A 10,611-nucleotide genomic window follows, 5' to 3' on the forward strand; every position below is an offset into this window, starting at 1 on the left:
AGTGAGCTGACACTGGTATGGAGGGCCACACGGGCCAGGCCTCCATCTCCAGGCCCTGCATGAGGCAGAAAGCCCAGCCCAGGCCAGATGAGCCTGAGACATGAGGCAGGCCTTGGAAGCTCCTGCTGTCTCCCTGGCTCACCCCTCCCCATCTTCTGCTTCCACCTGGTACTCTCTCCTTGTGTGGTCTTAACCAGCCGCATCAAAATCACCTGGGAGCTTGTTAGAAATGCAAAGTCTCGGTCCTCACCTCAGACCTACTGAACTAGAGAGAGTCGGGGTGAGGGGCCCAGCATCTGTGTTTTAACAAGCCCTCCAGGGGATTCTAATACACGCTGAAATTACAGAACTGCTGCCTGTGACAACAGGCAAACTCATGCTGCAGGGGAGGCGGGTGAAGTCTGGAAACACAAGCAGCTGCCTGTGCCAACTATGGGTAAGGCTGCTGTTCACTGCTGGTGGCACCCATACCCAAAGTCAGACGCACGCACACACACGCACGCACATATGAGCATCTGGCAGGATCTCAGAGAATCCACATGCAGGAGCTCCTCTCGGGTCCAATGGGTATAGGCAGGTACCCAATGGAAGCAGGCAGGGGTAAGGAAGAACTACTCTCATCCTGTGCCCCACCACTCCTCTGTCCCTTGTCCCTCTGAGGTTCCCTAAGTGCTCCCTCAGGGGCCACAGAAGCTTAGTAGTTGCCCAACTCTGACCAAGCACCCCCAGCTGAGAGGCCAGGTGATCTGTGGCCCTAAGAGAGCTTGGGGTATGTGCTAAGGCCAGCATAGGTGGGCCAGGGCCGGGGCCATGCGGGGGATCAGCAAGCAAAGCTTAGGCAAGAGCATTCCACCTCCTGAGCTATGAAATGCTGCCCACATGTAGAATTGCCCTTGGCCCCTTCCCAGGGCTGCTCAGTGCCCAGCCGCCTCTTCACCCATCCCTCTGCTCTGGCCTATGGAGCCCCAGGCAGCTGCCCACCTGGCCCATCCCCAGGCCCTGCGGCCTCTCCCTCTGAGAATCTGGAAGCAAAATCCAGGCCCCTGGAGTCTGCAGGGGGTGTGGGGAGGGGTGGGGAAGGCCGAGCTTCCTCAGGCTTGGATCTGGTTTCGCGGCCGCTTCCCGTGGTGCATTGCCACAGGCTGAGCCACCAGCTGTGCTATATAAGGCCCCGTGGCTGGACTGCTGGGGAGAGGAAGACCTGGACCCCCCAGCTGAGGAGTCCCACTCAGGACACGGTGAGCCCCACTCCTATTCTCCTCAGCCCATCCCTGCACCCCACTGCCTGGCTCAGCTATTCCTGACCACCCCTTATCTCCCCCCCAGAGAAGACTCCCCTTTCTGCTTTGGAGTTCTCTCCTTTCTCCCATTGACCCAAGGTCTTTTCCCTCCCCCACCTGAGGATAAGGGCCCTCAGAAAGTCCCAGTCAGGATCTTTGTACCTCTGGGCACTCTGCTTTTTTCCTGAGGTCAGCCAGTCTTCTTTATCCGAGAGTTCTGGGACCCGTGGGATGGGGAGCCTCACCCGCAGAGCATATGCTGAGGAAACTTCCATGCGCTGCCAGATGGGAAATGGTTTTTCCATAAGGTGCCTCAGGCCACTTTGGCTTCCCAGACAGTTGCGGAGCAGTCCCAGACTGAATGCTGTGCAGGCCCACGGAGCGCTCAGCCCTCTGCTCAGAGCCTGGGAGCCTGGTGTGAGACACACAAGAGCTGGAGACCTCGGGGACACCCGTGCTCTGTTCTCTGGGCTGAGAAACAGGTGTTGGTGGAGTTAGTGGGCTTAGAGCTGGATGATCTGCAGCATGGGATTGGTCTGTTCTTCTTTTGGGACAACAAAGTGCTTTTTTTTTTTTATAAATTTATTTATTTATTTGTGTTTTTTTTGTGAGTTTTTTTTGGCTGTGTTGGGTCTTCATTGCTGCGCATGGGCTTTCTCTAGTTGTGGTGAGCGAGGGCTACTCTTCGTTGTGGTGCGCGGGCTTCTCATTGTCGTGGCTTCTTGTTGCGGAGCACAGGCTCTAGGCGTGCGGGCTTCAGTAGTTGTGGCATGCGGGCTTCAGTAGTTGTGGCATGCGGGCTTCAGTAGTTGTGGCATGCGGGCTTCAGTAGTTGTGGCATGCGGGCTTCAGTAGTTGTGGCATGCGGGCTTCAGTAGTTGTGGCATGCGGGCTTCAGTAGTTGTGGCATGCGGGCTTCAGTAGTTGTGGCATGCGGGCTTCAGTAGTTGTGGCACATGGGCTCAGTAGTTGTGGCTCACGGGCTCTAGAGAGCTGGCTCAGTAGTTGTGGCACACGGGCTTAGTTGCTCCATGGCACGTGGGATCTTCCCGGGCCAGGGCTTGAACCCGTGTCCTTTGCATTGGCAGGTGGATTCGTAACCACTGCGCCTCCAGGGAAGTCCCAACAAAGTGCTTTTGAATCTTTTTTTCCAGAAAGGAGGAATCTCCCTTTTCTCACCACACCCTGGACTTTGGAGGTTGAAGGGAATCACTTTTGAATTTCCAGGCACTGGTCAGATTCTGGGTTGGCCAGAACTCTGGGGAGAAAGAAAATTGAGCGGGAGCCTGGGCCACTCCCCCTGCGTCCTTGCCCTATTGCCAGGCCTGCTCTCCTCTCCCTGCTCCTGCAGCCCATAACCCATGCTCAGCAGTTACTGGGGGGCCCTAGCCTCTCCCAGTGCATCCCCTCTGCTCTCCCTTAGCAGGCTCCTGAGGGAGGCCCAGGAGCAGCCAGGCCAGAAACTCCCAGCCAGGCCCCAAACAAACAGGCCAGAAATGTGTTCCAGCTGCAGCCAGTGCGTATCTGGGAATGTGTTCGTGGAGGTGGTGTGTCTGAAGCATCTGCCCCCTTCAGCTGGCCTGCCCTGTGAGGCGCCACTGTAGTCGGGGCAGGGGCTGCGTAGCCTTAACATGTAAGCCTGTTGTGTGAGAATGGGAGCCCCACCAAGGGGTAGCAAAACATGCCCCCAAGTCCGGGTCTGGGAAGTGATTAATGAGTCACCCAGAGGCTGCCGTGGGTGAGCCCAGGCCCCTCCTCATTGGCAAGGAAACTTCTCACCCCTACTGTCCTTGTGTCCCATCTCGATGTGGGACCCTGGCACCTGGACCCAGTGTTTGAATCCAGGTCTGCCTCATGTGAACTCAGAGTCTGACTCTGTGCATCTTGCAAGCTGACCAGATTTGCAATTTGGGCAGGTGTCACTCTCGCAAGACTTCATTCTGTCCACTTTTCACCCTTGATAGGTCAAGAAATAGTTCTGCTCAAGCCCTAAGAGGTGACTCAGAGAAGTGGAACCTGACAAGCTTTGTTTCTTTGCAGGTCACTGATCTGAGAAACTTCTCAGGGGTCGCGTTCCAGGGACAATCCGACTCTGTGAAGGAACCCTCACTCAACTCCTGCCACGTTCCCCACGGGACCTGGAGGAAAGATGGTGGTGATCAAGGCCTGCGTGTTCTTCTTCCTGGTCTTAGAGGTCACCTCTCTGTTGGGTACAGGCTAAGTATCTACTGTCTCTCTAATCCCCCACTTGCCATAATGAAGTCATTATGGTCTGGGACCCAACTCTGCATCTGCCTTAAGCCACAGCAGTGGCACTAAGACCTGAGGCTGGTTTGTCTATTTATTCATAATTTATACCCTGCTTGTTTTCCTAAAGGATTTGAGATAAGTACCAATATTAAAACTCACAGAACAGAATCTTTTAAACGAGGAGCAGGGTAAGTGTCACTCAGAAGGAAGAAAAAAGATAAGAGGGTTACCACTGCCCCTGAGTGTTAAATTTAGCTCTGAGCTTTCTGATAGCCAAAGCAAAAGGGATCACTGAGTTCTCACAGCCAGATTTTTGGTTTTAGTTTCATGAAAATTCATTTAGACCCTGTAACCAAATTTGACAGAGACACCAGAACCCCTTCTGGTCTCCTTGTCCTCTGACCCCATTCTCTGGTGACACTGAGTTCTCAAGGGAACAGGTGGAGAGAATTTGCCTGTGGGCTCCCCAAGGCTTCTAAGCATCAGAGCTCCCAGCACTATCCTGTATACTCTCTCCCATCTCCCCTTCCTTTCCTGATTTCTAGCCACATACTCAGGTAAAGCAAAAATATGCTCAGAATCCTCTCATAAAGCAGCGAGCACTGCAGGCTTTGTGACCACAGGTGCAGGAACAAAGGCTGTCTCAGCATCTTGCCAAACCCTACATGTGCCCACCTCCTGCCTTGCTCTTTCTACCCTGACAGCTGCTGTTGGGGAAGATGATTAACATTCAGCCATCTGAGGGGAAATCAGATTAGTTTGATTAAAAGAGCTCCTATCACCCCAATTAAGCAGCAAAGAGAATACTGATTTGGCTCTCTCACGTGAGAGTTAATTACCTTTCAAAGCTTTTGCAGTGCTCTGCTCTCCTTTCTCCTTTCCATTTTGGAGCCCCCAACGCAGTCTCCGGTGGCGTGGGCCTGGAGGCTCACTGCCTGTGGCCCGAGGTCCCTATACCCTTCCTCAGGCAGACTTTGCCAGCCTGGGGTCAGAAAATTAAAGGACCACTCCTCCAGTTAGGCCCTATGAGGGTGAGGGTGGATTCCCAAAGCCAGACTTTGCCAGGAGAAGGGAAATGGACATCTATTGTCCAGGTCTTGAGCTAAAAGGAGTTCTAACACTTATTCAGCAAACATTCTGTGCTAGGCATTGTTCTAAGTGGATTTTATGAATGAGCTTATTTAATCCCTGCAATCCTCTGAGATAGGAACAATTATTATCCTCACTTTATGATGAGGGGTCAGATGAGTTAAGTATCTGGCCCAAGGTCACAGAGTCAGGAAGTGGCAGAGTGTCTGGGGCTCACAGTCTCAATCTCCGTATACTTCAGAGATGTTTACTTTGTGTTACCTCATGGAATCCTCATGCCAACTGGACCACCATATGTGCAGTGGGAACTAATATCTCCATTTTACAGATGAGGAAAGTAAGGTTCCATTCCGCCAAGAAGAACAGGCTCAGACCCTAAAGTAGGAGCCCCAGGTGCTCAGCAGCATCCCATGGTCCCTTTCTAGAACAAGAGTGAAAAGAGAACCACCATTTGTTGACCATGCACTGCATGCCATGTCCCTTTACCTTCACCGTCACCCTGAATATGCACCAGGACCCTATGATGTGGTGATCGTTGATGCAGTTCTATTTTATGGGGAAACAGATTTAAAGGAATAAAGCTTTTGTGAAGCCACACAACCAGTAAGTGGCAGAGGGGGATTTGAACCCATGCCCAGTGCTTATGTTCCATCCCCCACATCACACTGCTTTCCTATGTCTTGAGAGGCTAGTAGCAAGACCCTGCTGGGCCCCTGTAACTGTTTTGGCCTCTCACTTATCCTCCTGGCCCTCAGGGAGGCAGATGATGCTCACTCAGTCGGTGAGAAGAGCCCAGCCTGGGAAGAGGACCTCAGGCATCTTTGCCAAGCCTGCTGACCCCCTGGACAGTGAGTTGTGGCTGGAGCAGGGAGTGATTGTGGGGAGGGTTTTTACTGAGCTTGCTAAGAGGATCTCTGCAGCCAGGGAACAATGTCAGGGGTCCATAGAAACCCACTTTTTTTTTTTTTTAATTTTCAAAAATGTTTTATTTATAGCTACTTGGCTAATGGTCATGGTTGTAATATATATATATATATATTTAGATATCTTTTTTTTAAACATCTTTATTGGAGTATAATTGCTTTACAATGTTGTGTTAGTTTCTGCTGTATAACAAGGACCTAGAGTCTGTCATACAGAGTGAAACCCACTTTTAAAAGGCATTTGGGGACTTCCCTGGTGATCCAATAGTTAAGACTCCATGCTTTCCATTTCAGGGGGCGTGGGTTCCATCCTTGAGGCGGGGGAGCTAAGATCCCGCATGCTGCGCGGTGTGGCAAAAAAAAAAAAAAAAAAAAAAAAAAGGCATTTGGCCTACATCTCTGTCCAGGAAGAGGGACCAAGTATATAGGACAGCTAAGAATCATGCAGCCGCCTGATAGCTTCCAGAAATGCTGTAGGGCTTGCCGGGGCCAGAGCACAGGCTGACAGGGAGAGAGCAGGGAGATGAAGATGGAGAGATACCAGGGGCCAGCTCACCAGCCCCTGAATGCCTGGTTAAGAGAGTTAAAGCCAGGAGTGATGTGGCCCAAGCCACATGGAGAAAGCTCACCCTGACTGCAGTGTTTGGAGAGGGGTGGGGATGGGTTCGGAGGAAGCTGGAGGTAGAGACCCAGGCAGGAAGTTTCTGACATGGTACAGCCAAGGCTGCTGAGAGCTTTAACAGAACCTTTGGCGGTAGGGTGTAAGCAGAAGTGTAAGAGATTGGAGAGAGAGATGTGATGAGGGCCTGAGACCAGTGAGGGGCGGGTGAGGGGTATTAGGGGTGACTTCCAGGGCTTGAGCTCACCTGGAGCTCCAGGGCCTGGCTCCTCTCCTACCTGGCTCTCTCTCTCAGGTCCTGGGGAGTGGACAACGTGGTTCAACATTGACCACCCAGGTGGGCGGGGCGACTACGAGCGGCTAGATGCCATTCACTTCTACTACGGGCACCAGGTGTGTCCTCGGCCCCTGCGGCTAGAGGCTAGGACCACCGACTGGATACCCGCAGGCAGCACTGGCCAAGTGGTCCATGGCAGCCCCCTTGAGGGTTTCTGGTGCCTCAACAGGGAGCAGCGGCCCAGCCAGAACTGCTCCAATTATACCGTGCGCTTCCTCTGCCCACCAGGTGAGCCTGCCCAGTCCCCACCTGCTACCTCCCACCAGCCTCAGCAAAGGGAGAGCCAGGACCTGCGTCTGGCTACGGGAACTCTGGTTGTCATACACATACACATGCTTTGACTCCATAATAACCCATTAGTGTCATGAGATCCATAATCTTCCCAACAGTGTTCTGTGTGGATGGGTAATTTCCTTTCAATCCACTTTACTGAGTGCATGTGGCACGGTGGTGAAGACCACAGGCTCTGCAGTTGGGCTGCTTGGTTTGAATCTGGGCCTACCATCTCTACTGTGTTCCTTAGAGAAATGTTCTGAAGATCTCTGAGCCTCAGGTTTCTCACATGTAGAACAGGGGTAATATTAGTAATCCTTAGTAGGGGTTTTTATGAGGATTAAATGAGATAATGAATGTAGAGGGCTTAATGCAGGTGAATGTCCACTAAGTGTCAGTTTCTATGTTAGTTCTTCTGTGCCAGACACTGCTAGTTATCTCCATTACTCAGCCTTTACAACTGACCTGTGAGGAATCTCCATTTTGACAAGTTATTCCAGGTTCAGGGAGTTTAGGTAACTTCTTGGGACGACACAGCTGATAAATGGAATGCTGGGATTTAAACCCATGCCTGTGTTTGCAGAGCCCAAGAGTTTGTGCTCTTTCCATCTCCTCTCCCCACACTGCATAATTCAGAGCCAGCTGCAGGCCTGCCCGCTTCTTGGATATGCACGCTTCCCTGCCGGGATCCCGCCAGTGCACACGGCCTGACCCTGCAGGCCCAGGAGGCAGTGGTGGTCGTCTGCAGTGGGAGCTCAGGCTGAGCAAAGTCTCCTGAGTGAGGTCTGAGGCCTCCTTTCTTGTACACAGGCCTCAGACCAGAGGTGAGGAGGGTGGGCAGAGGGGGCTTGATGTCACTGAGGCCCCAGGCCCTGACTTCCCAGGGGGCCCTTCTTCAGGAACATGGGTAAAGTGTAAGATGGTGCTATCCCTGCACCTCCTAGGACAGCGCATCAAAGTCCCAGTGCTTGGCCAACAAGTCCCTCTCAGGGCCACCCCTAGCCCATTCACTATTTTTGTAAAATTTAGAGACACCACTTCCTCAAGACTCTTGATGTCCATCTGCTGGAAAAATCATTGCAGGAAATATAAATACCAGTGACATCTGTGATGTAAATGGAGGCCTTGCTCTCTGAGAAAAAACAGCCTCTGGGTCAGATTTCCTGACAGAGTCCCTCTGAGAGGGAAGTCAGACCATCTGCTGATCCTGCTTTGCAGGATCCCTGCGCCAAGACACAGAGCACAGCCTCTGGAGCCCGTGGTCTCCCTGGAGCAAGTGTTCTGCTGCTTGTGGTCACCCTGGGGTCCAGACCCGAACACGCACCTGCTTGGCAGAGACGGTGTCACTGTGCAATGATGCCACCGAGGAGGGTCGGCTCTGCATGGAGCAGGCCTGTTCAGGTACTACCCCTGCTCTTGGTACTGGGCAGGCATGGGGCTGGGGCTGAAGCAGCCTAGAATAGTTTAGAGGGTCAGACTGAGAGAGATTCATCCATTCATTCATCAGGTGTTAACTGAGCATCCATTACGTGCACCGATGGGGGATGTAGAGGATAATGTGGGAGCATAGTGCATGGTCAATTATTATAGTTTAGGGGAATTGAGGGAGCCTTCCTAGAGGAGGTGTCCTGAGCTAAGTCTTGAAGGACGAGTATGAATTAGTCATGCAGGCTGATGAGGAAGGGTAACAAAGGCCTAAGGGGGAGAGGAAGCATATGTGAGTCCACAGGCTGGGACGTGACTGAAGGAGGGCCAGAATCCACACACGCCCTCCTGATGTGGCCCCTTCTTCCACAGCCTGTGACCTGACCTGCCCCATGGGCCAGGTGAATGCTGACTGTGACGCATGCATGTGCCAGGACTTCGTGCTGTATGGGGTTGTCTCCCTCCCTGGGGGTGCCCCAGCCTCGGGGGCTACTGTCTACATCCTGACCAAAACACCTAAGCTATTGACCCAGACGGACAGCAGCGGGAGGTTCCGAGTCCCTGGCTTGTGCCCCGATGGCAAAAGCATGCTGAAGATCACAAAGACCAAGTTCGCCCCCATCAGGCTCACAATGCCTAAGACTAGACTGAAGGCAGCCACCATCAAGGCGGAGTTCATGAGGGCAGGTACTTAACTTCTCTGGGATAGGGCTGGGGAGGAAGGCTGGACTTTTAAATAAAAGGATTACAGTACTAAGAGCTGGCTTTCCAGGTTGCCCAGAGTAAAACTGAAAAATCCCCAAGTCCCAACATCATCCGCCAGACCCCCCATTCCTTCTCTTCTCTCTTCCCCTCTCCTCTCCTATTATAGTCCCCTCCACCCACACTGAGTCACTCTACTCCTATCTGTTCCTCAAACACACAGGCACGCTCCTACCTCAGGGCCTTTGCACTTGCTGTATACTCTGCTTGGAGTGTTCTTCCCCCAGATATTGGAATAGCTTGCTCCCTGAAATGTATGAGTTCTTTCCTGGTCACCTTATCTAACATAGTCAATTACAATACAGTATAACGTTTGAAAGGCATAGAGAGAGAGGCTGAGGGAATTCAGAAATGGTGCAGAATGGCCAGAAAATTCTGCTGGAGTCATCAGAGCAGCCAGCTCTGTCTCAACGGCAGTGTTTGGGAATCTTGGCTGGTACAAGGTCCTCTTGGTTCTCCACTGCCTCACCCAGATGCTGCCCGAGAGGCCATGGGAGCAGGTCCCAGGCTGAGTAGATGGAGGGAGTGGACTCCATTCTGGACCAGCTACTTATTAGGACCATTAGAGAGGGGCCGGGTGGTGTGTGTGAAGTTGTACAATTTTAACGCATGTCAAAATACCTGAGGGAGCAAGGCTCTGGAGAACCTGTCACAAAGAAAAACCCAAAACACCATGTCTCATCTTCTGTCTCAGAGACTCCATACATTGTGATGAACCCCAAGGCAAAAGCACGGAGAGCTGGGCAGAGTGTGTCCCTGTGCTGTAAGGCCACGGGGAAGCCCAAACCAGACAAGTATTTCTGGTGAGTATTCTGCCAGCTGCCTGGCCCAGTTCTCCTCTTGGAAACCAGAGCTTTCTTGCATTGGGTCTGGACTTATTAATCATGGCAATAATTAACAAGTGGGGGCCAGCAGGGGTGAGGCCACCCAGACAACGAGCAAGCCCTGTTGTTTTCCTATCAAAGCTGGGATCCCCCAGAGCAGCTCTGGTCTTGGGGTCCTGACTCATATCCTTGGGCCACAGAACCAGTTTCCCCAGCCCTAATTTCCCAGACAAGGGCAAACAAGGTCAGTGTCCCCAGTGGCTGTCCTTTACCCTTCACAAACATTTTATATATCTTGTTTGACGCTCTCAGCAATTCTATGGAGTCAGCTAGGCATCACTGCTTCTATTTCATAGAACAGGAAGCTGAAACTCAGACATGAAATGATTTATCTAAGGGTCCATAGCCAGTTAGTGGTGGGGCTGAGACTCAGAATCGAGTCCCCTGACTCCCAGGCCAGTCAGTGTTCTCGAATGAGCTGAGTCAGTGGTGGTGTTGGCATCTGCAGGGACCCGTCCACCATCTGCCTTGCTCCTGGCACTGTCCCCAAGGATACCAGCCCTCCTACTATCCCCTCAGGCCGTCCCTCTCCATCCCTTGCAGGTACCATAACAGCACACTGTTGGACCCCTCCCTCTACAAACACGAGAGCAAGCTGGTGCTGAGGAACCTGCAGCGGGACCAGGCCGGGGAGTACTTCTGCAAGGCCCAGAGTGACAGTGGGGCTGCAAAGTCCCAGGTCGCCCGGCTGACTGTCATAGGTAAGACTGTCAGGGCCCCTGGGGAACCCCTGCTACAGCACTGGGGAGCACTCCAGTGGGCATTCCTG

The 10,611-nt window shown here is 52.6% G+C and overlaps 1 protein-coding gene across 2 annotated transcripts in view; it reads left to right on the forward strand.

Moving 5' to 3' along the window:
• Window positions 1-1,160: 1,160 nt before the first annotated feature.
• The window catches only part of CILP (cartilage intermediate layer protein), a 14,536-nt gene continuing 5,085 nt past the window's right edge, over window positions 1,161-10,611 (forward strand). Inside the window, exons 1-8 of one of the 2 annotated variants that reach the window (XM_007447677.1) lie at window positions 1,161-1,238; window positions 3,321-3,490; window positions 5,375-5,467; window positions 6,457-6,726; window positions 7,990-8,172; window positions 8,569-8,883; window positions 9,653-9,761; window positions 10,386-10,543. In XM_007447677.1, the coding sequence (XP_007447739.1) occupies window positions 3,430-3,490; window positions 5,375-5,467; window positions 6,457-6,726; window positions 7,990-8,172; window positions 8,569-8,883; window positions 9,653-9,761; window positions 10,386-10,543 (1,189 nt within the window). In that variant the 5' untranslated portion in view covers window positions 1,161-1,238; window positions 3,321-3,429. Of the gene's footprint in view, window positions 1,239-3,320; window positions 3,491-5,262; window positions 5,468-6,456; window positions 6,727-7,989; window positions 8,173-8,568; window positions 8,884-9,652; window positions 9,762-10,385; window positions 10,544-10,611 lie in introns of those variants that run through there. The other variant, XM_007447676.1, reaches the window with a different exon arrangement.

This window comes from Lipotes vexillifer, unplaced genomic scaffold, assembly GCF_000442215.2.
Source record: "Lipotes vexillifer unplaced genomic scaffold, Lipotes_vexillifer_v1.1 scaffold975, whole genome shotgun sequence".
Lineage (NCBI taxonomy): Eukaryota > Metazoa > Chordata > Mammalia > Artiodactyla > Lipotidae > Lipotes > Lipotes vexillifer.